This window comes from Leguminivora glycinivorella, chromosome 8 (genome assembly GCF_023078275.1).
Source record: "Leguminivora glycinivorella isolate SPB_JAAS2020 chromosome 8, LegGlyc_1.1, whole genome shotgun sequence".
NCBI classification, from domain to species: domain Eukaryota; kingdom Metazoa; phylum Arthropoda; class Insecta; order Lepidoptera; family Tortricidae; genus Leguminivora; species Leguminivora glycinivorella.
Genome location: NC_062978.1, coordinates 10,889,796 through 10,907,816, shown reverse-complemented (window position 1 = coordinate 10,907,816; position 18,021 = coordinate 10,889,796). Strand labels below are relative to the sequence as shown.

The window sequence follows — 18,021 nt, the reverse complement described above, 5'->3', positions numbered from 1 at the left end:
AAATGATTCACGAAGAATACATACTTACCGATGTCATGGCCGTCATCTATTCTTTATGCCTTTATGATTATGACCCTTACGGGAAGCTTCTTAAATGGACCTACTGTTTTCTGTTTACATTTACACTTCCTTATTTAGGTACCTATTCTAATTTTCTTTATATTGTACATTTGATATTTGCCAGTCGCTTTTCGGTGAAGGAAAACATCGTGAGGAAACCGGAAGAATTCGAATAAGATCTAGTTTACCATTCGGGTTGGAAGGTCAGATGGCAGTCGCTTTCGTAAAAACTAGTGCCTACGCCAAATCTTGGGATTAGTTGTCAAAGCGGACCCCAGGCTCCAATGAGCCGTGGCAATGCCGGGATAACGCAAGGAGGATGATGATTGTACAAAGTCCATCGTACGGAAATCTCTAAGGGATTTGATCAGATTATGCAGGGCAGGATATTTACATTTTAATGTATTATATACATCTTTGGCGCTAATAACCCAAAAGATTTAAACCACGTATTTATGACGACAGTACGAGTAAATAATTCAATCAATCAATCAATTATTTATTCGTGATAACTACAAAATACACAAGTAAGAAAACAGAAACAGCAAATAAAATAAATGAAACATATATGTTACCACGAAATGGTCCCGACTCAGCATAAAATGCTAACCCGAGGGTCAGCGCTGGTCTTCGTTCTTAATTGTTAACGTCTTTCCTTTAAGAGAGTGAGATCACCCTCTTTCTTCCCATGGGTGTCGTAGAAGTCGACAGTGGGATATGGGTTCCATTACGGTGTGGCTGATGGACAGAGCAACTTGTCACTGCTATATAGCAATTTCGTTTTTTTTTGTTCACTCCCTTAATAGCAAAGTGTGACACTGAAACTTGAGCAGTTTCATATGCTCTGCCTACCCCTATAGGAAATACATACGCGAGTTTATGTACCTATGTAAAATATATGAATTAGTTACCCTGACAAACCCTAAAAAATATTTTTATTAATGAAAAATGTGACTCAAAAATAATATTAAAACGTGACGTCTGACCTTGCTAAATTGGTATCTAAAATTAGAAAGTGCCTACCTACAAGTGGATAAAAATACTATTGACGTCTAATATTATAAGACTGACGTCAAGTCCAATTTTCAGTGTTTATTTTTTCGGCGTAGAATAGGTAACGCTATATGGATGGGCTGATAAAGCAAGTATTTAATTTATTACCTACATACTTAAGGAATCCGAATCTGCGTCAATAGCAAACTAGTATACTGGATGTAATCTTTATAACCGGCACTATTTTTTAATAATTTTGATGTGCTCATTATTTATGTGCGTACAGCGGCGACTTCACGCGGGGTCACTTGATCGGGTATACCAGGCTTAGTGTCCATAATTGTGAGTTTGCACGGGAAAACGTCCCACTCGTCGATTGCTATAAAGCCGCTTTGTCATTTTATTCATATAAAGATACAAGTAGGTACCTAAATAACCGACAAAGTGGGACGTTTTACTAAACACACTCACAATTCATGGCAATTTAGAAAATTTTTGGCCAAAATTAAGGTACGGTCTTTTATTGTTTCTATGTAGGCTATGTCACCTCCTTACCGGTTATAAAAATTAGATCATGTATCATTGACACTGACAAAATCCTCACCATGTCTTCGAAACCGAACCAGTTCTGGATATATAGAAGGTTCCACCACCAGCCCTCCTGGCAGATCTCGGCGTTTTTGGTGACCAGAGTACCCCACATGGGACCAGTGGAGATGTTGTCCCAGATGTATGCATAGAATAGGACCACGGCTAACAGGGCAGGAGTCAATCTGAAAGTTAAATAAATAAATAAATTGCCTGTGCCTGTATGTATGTATGTTCGCGATAAACTCAAAAACTATTTGACGGATTTGCATGCAGGTTTCACCTATGAATAGAGTGATTGTTCAGGATTTGGGTGTATCATTTGTGAGGCTTTAGTGTGAACTAGTCGAAATATGACGAATTGCTAATCGAGTCGGATAAATCCCGCTGGCTAAGAACTTTAAGCAAAAATGCTGCCCAAACGGTATGAGCAATACTAAAACGATGTATGTCGTAATTGTAACTATCTTATAGGTCTATGATAGGGATTGCAATCCGGTCCGGCGGATCCGGTAATCCGGCCGGATCCGGTGCTTTTTTCATGCTACCGGATCCGGTGAAATTCGCCGAATCCGGTACCGGATCCGGTAATGTAATTTAATATGTTAGAATAGTGCTAAAAAATAACATTTACGCTAACATTTGAACGTAGCTCAACAGGGGATTGCAGTCCGGTCTGATTTCCAATCAAAAAATAATTTAATACGTACGTTTTTTGCATTACTAGGCCGTTTGGAAGTAAAATAATGTGCTCAAGTGACGCGTCAAACTTATCTTCTTTGAATCTGTAGTGAAATCTGTGCAATTGTTTGCTTGGATGCAAAATGTGGAATAGTGGAGTGTGACAAAGGGCCATACGACAAAACTTTTCGTTAACATGTCACTGAGGTCGAGTCGATCCTTCGCGTTTTCTGGCCAAACACTATCCGAAATCAAGACCTATTGAGTATATGCCAGAAAACATCCATTAGTGAGGAAATCGCGACACATAAAGTACATTGGTAGCACACAATTCCAAGAGTTCCCTCTAACGAAATAACGCAACCATTTCTTTCGGCTGGAAATCGCCTGCCGCTGGAAGGAGCCTTGGCTGTACACTCATGGGAGCGGTCCGTTGAAGATAAACTATTTACGAGCGACCGGGTCGAGCTGGAGCGAGGCCACGAGGGTAGCTGAAGATAGGAAGGCATGGCGCGAGCTTGAGAAGGCCCTTTGCATTTCTGTGGTGACGTAGGACTACAAGAACAACAACATTTTCAGCATGATATAAGAAGTATGAGGACACATTGCTACAAGAATCACAAAAACAATTCAAAGCTTAAATATTAACATTTTTAAAAGGTATCCAGTAAGATTGTGGTTTCAGAAATAGCAAATAATACTAAGATGATGGCTTTAATTTAGCTACTGTAGTTTTTAATTCTTTTTTTCGTGTGAGAAAAGTTAACTGTAAAATAACACAAAACATAATTATCTTTTTTTTAATAGTTATCTCATAATGCATGTAGGTAATGTTATAATGTCCGTTCTTAATTGTATCTTAAACGCTCTATAGGTATTACTGTAACACAATACAGTAAAAATAATTTTGTTATCCTATGAAAGTTTAAAAAGAACGAAAGAATTTGATTTGCGACTGATTATTTTAGTAAAATTTACTTGTTACCTGGTAAAAATGTTGATTTCTAAGCTTTCAACTTTTGGTTTATTAATCGTGAAGCAAAATACCATCATATTTCTCATATCTGAAAACATACAAAAAAAGTTACTATGTAGGTACTTTTAATCCTCAAGGCCAATCCGACCGGATCCGGCCGGATTGGATATCAGACCGGATTGCAATCCCTAGTCTATGAAAACGTCCGCGATGACATATTTAGGTTGCTATACTCAGTCAATCTGTGTAAGAATGTCCTATAATATTATTTATTTTATTTATACTAATTTTTATGCTTCGCTCCACTTCACATAAAAAGCCGGGACGTATCGCTAGTAAAGTACTTAATAATAGGGGTACTTAGATTTCCAAGAATGGAACGGTACCAAGAACTGCGGGCAAAATCGAGCCCTAAAGGATTTCAGATAGTATTGTTTATATATTAAACCAAAAACATATGCAGTATTTAATTTTACCAGACCGTATAAACCTACATCAGCATCTCACAAGATTGTTTTATCTTTAAACTCCGAACATACAAGCCCATGTTAAAGTATCCAAGATTCGTAACATCGTATCGGATCAAGATGGGATAATTGAAATTAGGTACTAAATTAGACCTTATTCCCATTTGTTGGCTGCACGCCAGAGTACCTAGCCAACGTCACAATCGCTTCCGCTTCGTAAGCGTATCTTAGCCATCTCCTATCGCTCTTATGTAGTGGCACGACAGAGCCAGACTGCGTTGCTATCGCCACGTTAGCGTCACCGATTTTCAATTTGACTAGGCCGGCAGCCTACTTAATCTCGTTGCGCCCATATCCTACTTCGTCGCATAAATTTATATTGGCTGAGTGTAAAATGTACTTAGATACTTTGGTATTGAAAAACAGGGTATTTGATGAATTTGACAGAGTGGATAAATTCGTATGGACGTGATAATGTCAGTATGCTGAGACCCTCTTATCCTACACTCAACTCTGTCATTTGGACTCTCCCGAAAATACGGAAAATCGTTTCTGTCATTCCCTTTTTAATTTTTTGTATAGCTAAAAATATTTTTAAACTTTTAATAAACATAAATATAGATGCAAACACTGGACCATGTATTTTTCGTATACTATTTTTTTATAGAATCAAGCCTTCCGCGCCAGTACCTCCATAAAACCTAAATGCATTGTCAAAAATTCAGCACCAATTCACTTCGGCGCCGGACGCCGTCCTTTTTCATGCCTGAAACTGACATGAGTTGGGAATAAAAATTAACTTTGGCGTGGAAGTTATTGTACAGATCCACTGGGCGTATGGATTCATAAGTAAGTGTGGCTACCACGTTTTTAATACGTAACTCGATACAGTACACGTCATGGAAAATAATATTGTATATAGAAAATGAACAGCGTTCCCTAACGGTATCTAACTTACTAAAACCCTAAATTATATGATTTTTCTAAGTATCATTTACGGTATTGAGTAAAGAATTCTGTGAAGGTATGTGTATGATATATGACCAAGGACGATGTCATTGTCCGTCAAAATTTTTGTTTATTAAACGCCTGCGCTTTTCTAAACAGCAATTGGTCGGGAGAATTATGTGAAACTAATATTCTCGTAGTACCACTTAGTTTTATTATAATTTAATTTGCGGCTTATTATCGCAGAAGGATAACCTTGAAATATCAGATGGACTATACTTGATAATAAGGTTCTTTCCATCAGATTTTTCTACAGAAATTCCGATAATTTGGTATTTGTTGCAAGTGAAACCAATAGGCATGGAACGCAAAATATTTACACCCACCCGACCTTCTTACATACCTAAATAACTACTAGTAGGTAAGTAAAGTAGGTCTATTTATATGCACTCGCATATATCTGACATCTGAAACTCCTTTAGGAGAAATTTCGGGTGCGAAAAATCGAACTTCGAAGCGTTTAGTTCAGAAATAATAAGCAAGTAATTATTAAAGAACAGTTTATCCATCCTCGTTATAATAGCCGATCCAACTTCTAGTTCGAAACGTCATGTCTTATAACTGGAAAAACGCGCATTTTTTACTTTTTATAAGTTTTCCGAGCAAAACTCTTTTTCCATAACAATCAGTTATGATTTGTTCAAGACTTATAACTTCTCCGAGATTTCTAGGTATGACTAACAGGCAGATGGATCGATGTTCTATAACTACCAGTTCTTGCTTCCAATTTAGGTAAGAGTCGACACAAAATGTCCCGAAATTTAACAAAGCTGTATTTAATTTCAAATAAACTTGGCCCGTAGTTTCATAAAGTTTCTTTGATGTATTGTTTTGATCGTCATGTCTGAATTTAGGCTTGGTTACAAGGAAAATAAATTAGTAACTGGTCTCACAAACAAAATAATTGTCTTTTCGGAAGATCAGCGCTGACTTCCGGGTCAGTATAATACTGAGACGGCTGCGATTGCAGTTTTGGTCGTACCTTTTGCACTATTAGTAGAGGTAATAAATATAGTTGTCAAAGCGGACCCCAGGCTCCCATGAGCCATGGCAATGCCGGAATAACGCAAGGAGAATTATGAGTAGATAATAAATAAGTCTGGTAAATACTATTGAGTTCAGCCACGCATGATATCTAGCATACTTGAGAATTATTAGAAGGCACTATAAATATAAGTTAAGGGCCGCCCCATATTTGAGATTATGTGCCTAATAAGATGTTGCAAGGTTAAATAAACTTTGTAGCGAAGTTAATTTTTCATTGAAATAGAATTGAATTGAAAAAGTAAGGATGATAACATTTGGTATATAAGTACCTCATATATCTCCTAGCCCCGTCACTCCTGACCCGTCAGCCGACATGGGGTGGGCAGTCATGGTTCCGCTCAGCAGTAAGAAGAAATCCGTGTAGATCCAGCCAGCGCGGCACCATGACCATAGGCGAGCTTATTTAGGGTTGCAAATAGAAAAAAAAACAAATGTTTTTTTTTTTCAGAGTTGTAAAAAAAACCGAGCACCATTGTTTTTTTTTCTAAATATGTTTTTTTTTTCAGATGAACAAATAATTCGACAATAACGGTTTTTCGTGAGTTGTAACGTGTTTCAATAACAATAACATACATTTTAATTCGATTAACATTCAGTATACAAACTTTTATTGGGGAATCCCCGATGCGGCGTGCAGCATGGAGAGGCGGTGGTGTTGCCAACAGTAAATAATGATACTACCAACTAGCCAGTCCGGGCTCATACTAGAGTGCCACCGAGCATTGGAGGTGATAGGGTCAAACAACCTAGTCACGCTACAATGGATAAAGGGGCACAGCGGCTCTCTAGGGAACGACGCAGCAGACGAGCTGGCCAGAAAAGATTCGGACCGGAAAGCGACTGGGCCAATCCCGATGCTTCCCTTACCGTTTGGTCAACTCAGGTCATGGATGCGTCAAAAAACCAGAACACAACACGCTGAGCAATGGGCAAACACCAGTACCTGTAGACATTCCCGGGAAGTAGTGCCACACCCGGATGCGCGCTTAACAAAGCGCCTACTAACTCTGAATAGAGTATCGCTACGAATAATCGTAGGCAACATTACTGGACACTGCCCACTTAACAAACATTTACATGTTATAGGTAAGACCGACAGCCCTCTATGCCGAGGATGCCTGTCGGCCGAAGAAACGGTCGCCCACGTCATCCTGGAACGCGAGGGAGTGAACACACAACGGGCTCAAATCCTCAAAACGACGAGGTCACTCCGAGAAGCCTATGGAGACACCAGGAGGATCCTGCGCTTCTGGGCGGAGTTAGGCTGGCTAGACCCCTAGCTGGCAAATACAGCACGCACAATGGCCTCTATCTTTGAGGCTAAGTGCGGAAACCGGAGCCCATAACCATAACCATAACTACCAAATACAGATTTCGTAAAAAATTAAAGACCAGAAATTAAAGTTATTTGATTAAATTCGTTTAATAGTTAACATTAAGTTTAAACAACCGTAGTAAAGTATTAACTGCTTTGCAAATTTAGAGATTTCGTATTTAAAAAAAAAATCCAGAAAAAAAACTGTTTTTTTTTTTCAAGCCTAAAAAAAACCGTTAGTAACTGGAAAATATCACTCTACCCCATTATACAGTAATCTGTGTAAGTAGGTACCTTAGGTATCGCGAGAACAGCCTCTTCACGCCTGAACCGTCGGCTGACATACGATGGGCAGTCAAAGTCCCGCTCAGCAGTAGGAAGCAATCCGTGTATATCCAGCCAGCGCGGCACCATGACCATAGTGGCGAGCTTACCACCTAGAAAAATAGTTTGTGTAAACCAATGTGCTAATTGTAATTAAGACTAACAACTTAATAGCTAGCTTAAATCTAAAATATGCCCTTGAAGTATTGTACCAAGGATGCTGACGGCATTTACTTCTTTTCAGTAGTATGTAAATAACAAGTTCCTAGGTAGTTCATGAGCGAAATCCAATTCAGAATCGGTGTCAATGGGATTATGATTGTCTATATTATTTATGACTATTATGACAGTTAATCAATGTGAGATATCAACGATAAATGCTAATTCAAAACACAAAAGGTAATATTTACGTTTTAATCTTTTATTTACTCGAATGTTTACTACAATGTTCTCTTTAAATTAGATCCTGCAGTAAAAGTGACAGCAATGGTTTAATCAATCATTTGCAGTGTGTTAAATCAGCAAGGCGTCCCGTAGTTAGTATAAAAGTTATATTCAACATTTACATTATGTGAGTGTGTTTAGTAAAACGTCCCACTCTGTCGGTTACCATTAAGGTCAGTTTTACTTGTACGTATGTTTATATGAATGAACTGACAAAGCGGGTTTATAGCATTAGCAATGGACAAAGTGGGACGTTTTCCCGTGCACACGCACATACCCATATATTAATTATGAACTACATACCTAACCTAATTCTTAATAATAAAATTAATTCTTAATAATAAAAATTCTTAACCCGTCACCCCGTGTGGTGACGGGTTAAGAATTTCACCACCCCCTTTCTTCCCGTGGGTGTCGTAGAAGTCGACTGTGGGATATGGGTTAAACTGTGGCGTATGCGAGAGGCTGGCAACCTGTCACTGCAATGTCACAATTTGGATTTCTTTAAACCCATTTTTGCCAAGGGTGGCACTGAAACTTAGTTGGTAGTTCAAGTGCTCTGCCTACCCCTTTATGGGATACAGGCGTGATTATATGTATGTATGTATGTATGTATGTATGTATATTTGTATAACCTAAATAAGGCTTGCTTCAGAACCTAGGACTTTTGGAACTTCCCAGCCTAAGTGTCAAGCACAAGCTCGTTTCCGACCCTTTCTTGTCCCAGACTGAGACTCAGAGACTGACAGATTATGGAATAGATTTTGATAAGATTTCATTATTATTATCCCGGTAAGGGCATTTATTTGTGTGATGAGCACAGATATTTGTTCCTGAGTCATGGATGTTTTCTATGTATATAAGTATGTATTTATCTATTTAAGTATGTATATCGTCGCTTAGCACCCATAGTACAAGCTTTGCTTAGTTTGGGGCTAAGTTGATCTGTGTAAGGTGTCCCCCAATATTTTTTTTTTTTTTTTTTTTATTATGACATTAAAATACAACGTCAATTATTGAGCACTATTTACGAATAAATATTATGATCGTGATTATAGTTTTAGTATAGATTTCTAAGCTCATCTTATTAAAACGTTTATAGAGTAGATTTTTTTTAATGCATGCTGTGTTCACCTACAATTGGTGGCGCAATCACAATTAAGTTATTGTTGCCACTGTTGGTGAACCATAATAAAAAAATAAAAAAAATAAGGAAAACAATTTATTTTCAGTACACATGATATTTTTTATTCCGCACTAGGTCGGGAACCTGGAAGGTTAACGCGCCTCATTCGGTGACACGCCTAATTCGGTGATACAAGCTTTGAAGCACTATTCCGAAAGACATTTTTGGTTGTTTCACCGAATTAAGCGTGTCACCGAATGAGGCGAGTTTACCCTAGGTACCTACATTTCTTAATTGTCAGGCCGAAACGACAAAGGGTCATATGAACTGAAAAACGTTTTACGATACACGTGCGAAGAGGAAATTCGTAATTGGTGTCGATTTAAAACACTTCGGTCGTGTTTTAATTTATCGCCACTAGGTTCGAACTTCCCCTTCTCCGAACTTGTGTCGTACAGTAGGACTAAAATTATGTTCCTAAACGTTGAAAAACCATACTTTCATATTAAAATAAATTAAAATTTAATGATATATGTTTACTAACACAACACGAAATGATTATGGGCATTTTCAAAATTTTGGACTCAAAATTAGCGTAAATCGTTAACAAAAATTAACTCGATGTCAGTTTTGTAACGTCACAACATTGAGTTAATTTTTGTTAACGACTTACGCTAATTTTGGGTCCCAAATTTTGAAAATGCCCTTATAGGGAGTAAAATTACAGAAGCTTGTGCAGTAAAATTGATGAGACTCAGCGAGACCGCTGATTTTCAGTCCCTAACCAAAACACTTAAATCTAATACTTAATTAAATTATTAAATAACTAGCATACTACCTAACCCGGCAACAAATAGATCGCTGCCAAATGCCGTATTTTATAGTAAATAAAATTAATAAATAAATAAATATTGGTGACACCTTACACAGATCAACTTAGCCCCAAACTAAGCAAAGCTTGTACTATGGGTGCTAAGCGACGATATACATACTTAAATAGATAAATACATACTTATATACATAGAAAACATCCATGACTCAGGAACAAATACCTGTGCTCATCACACAAATAAATGCCCTTACCGGGTTTCGAACCCAGGACCGCGGCTTAGCAGGCAGGGTTACTACCTTACTACCGACTGAGCCAGACCAGTCGTCAAATTTGCAAGGTATATTTAATATTGTCTAGTCTGATTCAATATTGACATAACGATCGCACTATTCGACTTATAGAATCACATTTGGACACAAAAAGTTGGTTTAATAAATAATAAATAAATAAACAAAAACATTCATGCTAGAAAAGCTTTATGGGAGGTTTCAGTTAAACAACGCAAAAATGGTGGTAATGTTGGAAAAAATAAGAGATATATAATAAACGGGAAAAAGCTCCTGAAATATCTCATTATCAATGATACGAGCATGACAAGTATCCATTACCAAATCATTATTCTTTCTCTTTGAAAATAAAAAGAGAATTTGCATTAATTTGCTTGTATAAATATATATTTATGAATACTAAACGGTGTTTCACATTGAATCTGGAAAATGTCAGTTCCTGGGGCCTATTTCCCAAAACTGAAAGTTACAAAAGTTACAAGTTAGAAGAGGAAGTCTCTTTCCAACGGTCATTCTCAAGACATAAGGGCGATTCTAATTACTGGCGACTCATTTGATTTAATTTAAAAATATGTAATATCGTTCGCAGACGTTTCTGCATAATAAAACGGTCATTCTCAAGACATAAGGGCGATTCTAATTACTGGCGCCTCATTTGATTTCAGTGGAATTTCAGTTTAATTCTAATTTATCCGAATTCAAATTTCACTGACTAGACGATTGAGAATTACCGCCAACTTGTCATATTAGACATTGACAACCACTTGTAAGTTGTAACTTGTAGCTTCGAGAAATGGGCCCCAGGGGGCAGGGGAAATGGTTGTCAATGTCTAATATGACAAGTTAAAAAGAGACTTCCGCTTGTAACTTTCAGCTTTGAGAAATGGGCCACTGGTTGTATATGACGACTATTTTACTTCAATATTGCATCCTCCAGATTTAATTACTATGTAGTCCGTTTTTCGACGTACTGCATCGTCACACACTTTTAGATATTAAAAAAAAGTAGAAATATTGACTATCCAGTCATTCACCCGGTCCCGATCCGGTCATCTGAACCAATCATATTCATTCGTTTTTCTTGTGCGGCATCGTCAACATCGTTCCCGGTTATTTTCATCGTGAATTACAGTTTTATGTTATAAAGTGCACGAAACATGGGAAAACGTAAACACAAACGTGATGATAAGGATATTCGTCGAAAGATTCGACGTTTGGAGGAGAAATTGCGGCATAATAGGCGCAAAGGTAAAACTACCCCTATTTTAACTTTTTTATTTTAGGTGTGGCATGACCGCCTTATAATTTTACTGTGATGTTGTAAGTATGTTTCGTAAGATGAGCACTGTCTTGACGTGGTAACACGAGATGTTATCCTGACAGTCATTATTGTTATTCCTTGATGTGGTAATACGAGATATTGCCCTGGGATGACTATTTGTTGATTCTTGACGTGGTAATACGGGATATTGCCCTGAATCAAAAATTGTACTTTCTTAACGTGGTGATACTGCGATATCATCCTGAAAGTAACAATGTTAAATTATCTTTTTAGATTTGGACCGAAGATCTGAAACTTCGACGTCAAATTCATCACAAAGTCCTTATCGCGGCGACGCCTCCGAAGACAACTATGACGAGTCGGGTGAAGATTATGTTCTGCAGGAAGAAGCTTTGATGGAAGATGAGTTATACGACAGTGCTCCCAGCTTGGCACCTCAGTTGCAGTCAGTGGTAAATACAGCAGCGGGTTCCTCGTGTTTAGCCGCAGCGGCACCAGCGCCCGCCGTACCGCAAGTACAAGCGGTACCTCAGGTACAAGCGGCCGAACCGATCGCTTCGGTTCGATCAGACCCTGTCCAATCACCACGATTGATGGATGTAAACCAACCATCTACATCTGCTCTCCCTCAGGAAATTTTAAATATGTTGGGAGAAGCAAAAATGATAGATGAACCGCTGGGTGAAGATATTCCTAATGAGCTCTCTGAACGTTGGGGAAAAATCTTAAGGGACGGGTTGGCCAAGGAGGTCAAGCAATCTCTCGTAGAAAAAATGCTTATACCGAGCAATTTTTTATTAGCTCGCGCACCCAAGCTGAATCCAGAGGTTGCTGCAGTCATTAATGACGCCGCAAAGAATCGGGATTCCCGTTTAGAAAAGGCTCAGAACCAGCTGGGTCACGGCATTGCGGGTCTGGCCAATTTAACGAAAGAACTTATAAAATCAGATTTAAATAAACTTGATATTATCAAGCAAATTTCGGAAGTGACCCAGATCTTGTTAGACCTTCACTACGAGGAGTCGATCAATAGAAGTAAGCTGATTGTGCCGCTGCTGGATAAGAAGTTTTGGAACACAATAAAAGTTGTCAAACGAGACGAGTATCTATTCGGAGAGAAACTTGGCGAGACAATTAAGAGCTCTAAGGACATCGAGAAATCGGGCCAGCAGATTAAAAAAGCCTTTCAGTTCAACCCGGCGTTTCAGCATCGCAAGCAAACAGCGCAGCCGGGAAACGCCAGAGCTCCCCCTCGCCAGAACAAGCCGAAGGCGACATCGACAGCGACGTCGGGCAGGTACCACGAGCAGCACTCTGCGACATCGGCGAGGAGGACGAACTATCGTCGCGGGCGTCACTACTCGACCAGCAGGAACGAGCGGAGTCGCCGTTAGAGGTACCTCATGCTGGTCGCATACGATTTTATTATGATAATTGGGTATCGATTACCGATGATCCCACAATATTATCTATTGTCCAAGGTTATAAGATTCCAGTTGCAAAATCAATTACACAATATACTGAACCTAACAACCCTCCCTTTTCAAAAAGAGAGATGGATACTGCGATAGCCAAACTAGTCAATTTTGGAGCTATTACGCAATGTAGTGAAGATGTCCCTGGTCAGTTTGTTTCACCTATATTTTTAACACCTAAAACTAATGGTGGATTTAGGTTCATATTGAATCTAAAAACCTTAAATAAGTCGGTTGATTCACACCATTTCAAAATGGAAGATATTCGTACCGCTGTTAAGTTGGTATCGAAAAATAACTACATGGCTACTATCGATTTGCAAGATGCCTACTTTTTGGTCCCTATTCACCCTTCGAATAGAAAGCTTTTAAGATTCAGATATGATGACAATCTCTTTGAGTTTACTTGTTTGCCGAATGGACTGACCTGTGCCCCCTTTGTTTTTACAAAGTTACTAAAACCACTTTTGTCACTATTAAGAGGTCAGGGGCACACATTAGTAGCTTACCTTGATGATATCCTGTGTATAGGAAATACCTATGAAGATTGCAAATACACGGTAGAAATTTTAATAAAAAACTTAGAAAAGTTAGGTTTTGTAATCAATACTGAAAAAAGTAGTCTTATTCCTTCTCAACTCTGTAAATTTTTAGGACTAGAAATAAATACACAAACTATGCAATTACAATTGCCATTTGAAAAAATAAGAAAACTGTCTGAAATGACAAAAAGTATGCAGAGTAAAACTTGTACAAGTATCCGTGAATTTGCCAAGTTCATAGGTACGCTAACAGCCGCTTGCCCTGCAGTGGCGTATGGTTGGGCGCACACTAAGCTTTTTGAGCGAGAAAAGTTTTTAGCCCTAAAAAATTCTAACGAGAATTATGACTCAAAAATGACCCTTAAAGCGCATTTAAATGATGACTTCATGTGGTGGTCGAATATTAAGACTAAAGCTAAAAATAATATTCAAAAGGGAAATTATGAGTTTGAAATATTTACCGACTCATCTCTCACTGGCTGGGGAGCTGCGTGCAACGGTGTAGTAACTAGGGGGCACTGGTCGGCCGATGAAGTTCAAAATCATATTAATTTTCTTGAACTTTTGGCAGCCTTTTTAGGCTTACAGGCATTTTGTAAACATTCTCAGGGCATTAATGTGTTACTTAGAATTGATAATACGACCGCCATATCCTATATCAATAGAATGGGTGGTATACAATACCCCCATTTAAATAGGATCACCAGAGAGATATGGGACTGGTGCGAACTGAGAAATATATTTATTTTTGCGTCCTACATTAAGTCACGCGATAATACTGACGCTGACCAAGCATCTCGACATAACAATATTGACACAGAATGGGATCTGAGTTCTAAAAGCTTTCGATTCATAACTAATAAGTTAGGTGAGCCGAATATAGACCTATTCGCCTCTCGTCTAAACAAAAAATGTAAAAAATATGTGTCCTGGAAACCAGACCCGGGTGCCTATGAAATTGACGCCTTTACCTTTTCATGGCGTAATTACTATTTTTATGCTTTCCCTCCATTTGCGCTCATACTTAAATGTTTGAGAAAAATAATAGATGATAGGGCAACGGGTATTATGGTTGTCCCAGATTGGCCTGGACAACCCTGGTTTCCCTTATTTCTGTCTTTAGCAAATTCAGAGATTTTGTACCTTAAACCTAATAGGAATCTTTTACTGTCTCCTTCCAGAGAGTGCCACCCCTCTGGCGCAACCTTACCCTGGCGTGTGCAGTGTTATCCGGCAAGCCTACTTGAAGCGCGGCATACCGGATGAATGTATAGATATAATGTTACGATCCTTATCAAAGAATACTCTTAATCAGTATAACGTTGCTTTAAAACAATGGTTTACCTTTTGTCAGATTAATAACATCGATGTGTATAATGGCTCAATTGCTGATATTTTGAGATTTCTGACACAAAAGTTTAATGATAATGCTAGCTATGGCACGTTAAATTCCTTTCGGTCTAGCTTATCCTTAATTATGGGAAAAGATCGAGTCAATAATGATTGCATTTCGAGGTTTTTAAAAGGGGTTTTTAGAAGTAAGCCATGCTTTCCCAAATATAATTCTATATGGGATCCTAATTTAGTCTTGGATTACCTGTCCGGTATAATTCCGAATGATTCGGTATCTATAGAAAATTTGACAAAGAAATTGGTAACTCTTCTCGCGTTGTCTACAGGACAACGTGTGCAGACGTTATCGCTGATTGATGTTGCAGATATTCACGTGGAAGAATCACGAATTGTTATTCATATTAGTGACATTATTAAAACTTCAGCGCCAAACAGGAAGAATCCAAGACTAATACTTCCTTTTTTCAAAGAAAAAACGTCTATTTGCCCGTCTTTGGCATTGTCCTGCTATATAGAAAGAACTCGTGTCCTTAGAACAAATAAAAATTCGAGCAAATTGTTCCTAACAATTAAAAAACCTATACACAACGCTACTTCGCAAACAATTAGCCGATGGATAAAGCAGACTTTAAGTAGCAGTGGAGTAGATGTTAGCAGTTTCACTGCCCACAGTACTCGGCACGCCTCGACATCCTCGGCAAGTAGGTCTGGCGTATCCACAGAAATTATTAAAAGAACAGCGGGCTGGACGGGAAATTCTTTATGTTTTGCCCGCTTTTATAATCAACCCCTGGTTAATACCGAGGACGAAAGCGATTTTGCTCGGGCAGTAATAAACAGCTAAGCTAGGTATTTATGCTGATTGTACCTTTTCCAAACTATGTTCAAAATCCATTATGAGGTATACTCAGTTCCTAAATAATTTGGTAGGTAAATACCAAAATAATTATGAAAAAATGATTCTAATTGTATGTGATCATGTAATAAAAACATCAATGCTGATTGTTAGTTTGGATTTCATTCTGCAACGGACTCTAAACATCTACATAGTAATTAAATCTGGAGGATGCAATATTGAAGTAAAATTTATGGTTAAAAGAACTTACCTTAAGTGAATTTCAACCAAAATTTTACGAAATATTGCATCCGAGAGATTTAATCTCCCACCCTACCCTATGTATCATTGTACAATCTTGAATGATAAAAGCCCCCATGTTGCAGAATAAAAGGGTTAACGAATAATGCTCTAAAACGAATGAATATGATTGGTTCAGATGACCGGATCGGGACCGGGTGAATGACTGGATAGTCAATATTTCTACTTTTTTTTAATATCTAAAAGTGTGTGACGATGCAGTACGTCGAAAAACGGACTACATAGTAATTAAATCTCTCGGATGCAATATTTCGTAAAATTTTGGTTGAAATTCACTTAAGGTAAGTTCTTTTAACCATAAAAAATATCCTATAAACTGTTCTGGTATTCGCCTGCTTCTGCATTAAGATAATTACGTATGCATGAACAGTAAACTATAACAATTAATATTTAGAATACAATTCCTCCGTATGTTTACAATGGAATAGCAATTAAAAATGTGTCGCGGATGCGTCATACGCTAGAACAAGCTTGGCAACATGCCAAGCGTATTAGGCGACATCGGGGATTTAATGAACCCAATTCTTTAGGTTAAGCACGCTTGAAAGTAAGAGTGAGGTCAGGACTGCAGATTAGGAACAGGCCAACTCAACCGATGAGTCTACAATAACGTAACTTTTGACTGAGATAATATCCGATTCAAATCGTATTTAAAACTAAAATTTGACATTTTTGAAGTTCGAATTGTGCCTTGGAACTTTATGCTAACAACTTCGATCGGATATCAACTACAGTTGCAATCCTTTTGCGGCAATGTTGTTGACATGACTGTAAAATGAGTGACAACCTCCTACTTCTAACGTTCATTCCATCTGCATCACCCATCTAATTATCACGTTCACTGCAAACACATATGTTAGAAGGTGTACCTACAGTACCCGGCGATAATGATTGCTCATCGGTTCTTCGTCTTCGTAGAGCGTTGTCTCTTTCTTGCTTATGTGATGTTAATTGTCTCTTTCCAAAGACCGATGTGCATTCTTTATCGCCGTTTTGTAGCACTTTCAACCGAATTTTGTTCATCTCGCAGTAATCTTCAACCGATTGTTGTACGGCGTAATAGCAACCGGCAGAAACTTATCGGCAACCAGTAGAGCGATGGTTACCAGCTATTTCACGCTGTTTATGCAGGATATCTCGTTGTTATTCCAATTTGACTCACCTCAGTAATCTTCAACCGGTTGCTCAGCTGTGCGGCGTAACAGCAACCGCCAGGAACTACTAGGCAACCAGCCAGTAGTGAAATGGTTGCCAGCCCTCTCACGCCGTCTTCAACCGATTGTTGTACGGCGTAATAGCAACCGGCAGAAACTTATCGGCAACCAGTAGAGCGATGGTTACCAGCTATTTCACGCTGTTTATGCAGGATATCTCGTTGTTATTCCAATTTGACTCACCTCAGTAATCTTCAACCGGTTGCTCAGCTGTGCGGCGTAACAGCAACCGCCAGGAACTACTAGGCAACCAGCCAGTAGTGAAATGGTTGCCAGCCCTCTCACGCCGTCTATGCAGGATATCTTGTTGTTATTCCAATTTGGCTCACCTCAGTTATCTTCAACCGGTTGCTCAGCTGTGCGGCGTAACAGCAACCGCCAGGAACTACTAGGCAACCAGCCAGTAGTGAAATGGTTGCCAGCTCTCTCACGCCGTCTATGCAGGATATCTTGTTGTTATTCCAATTTCGCTCACCTCCGTTATCTTCAACCGGTTGTTGTACGGCGTAACAGCGACCGGCAGAAACTTATGGGCCACCAGCAGTGCGATGGTTGCCAGCCCTCTGACTCCGTGGATGCAAGATATTTCGTCGTTGGTGCCTGGCGCGGTGAGCTTCATTAGCGTACTGTACAGGGAGAAGGAACTGAGGAAACTGTCTGGAAAGAAAAGAGTTTTTTTTTTAATAAACCCCCAACCGCGACATAGTGGACCGATTTTCATGAAACATGGCTAAGAACACTCCCGACTAACTCAGCTTTCAGACAAAAAAAAACTAAATCTAAATCGGCTCATCCGTTCGGGACAGACACTGCATTTGATCAAGAAGTACAGAGAGCTTCTCCATTCATTT

General features: G+C 38.7%; 1 protein-coding gene across 2 annotated transcripts in view; it reads right to left on the bottom strand.

Moving 5' to 3' along the window:
* The window catches only part of LOC125229164 (nose resistant to fluoxetine protein 6-like), a 49,916-nt gene that overhangs the window by 13,862 nt on the left and 18,033 nt on the right, over positions 1-18,021 (bottom strand). For both annotated transcript variants that reach the window (XM_048133951.1, XM_048133952.1), the window contains exons 5-7: positions 17,646-17,827; positions 7,430-7,572; positions 1,658-1,826 (exon numbers count right to left, since the gene is read on the bottom strand). In XM_048133951.1, coding sequence (XP_047989908.1) covers positions 1,658-1,826; positions 7,430-7,572; positions 17,646-17,827 — 494 coding nt within the window. The remainder of the gene's footprint in view (positions 1-1,657; positions 1,827-7,429; positions 7,573-17,645; positions 17,828-18,021) is intronic.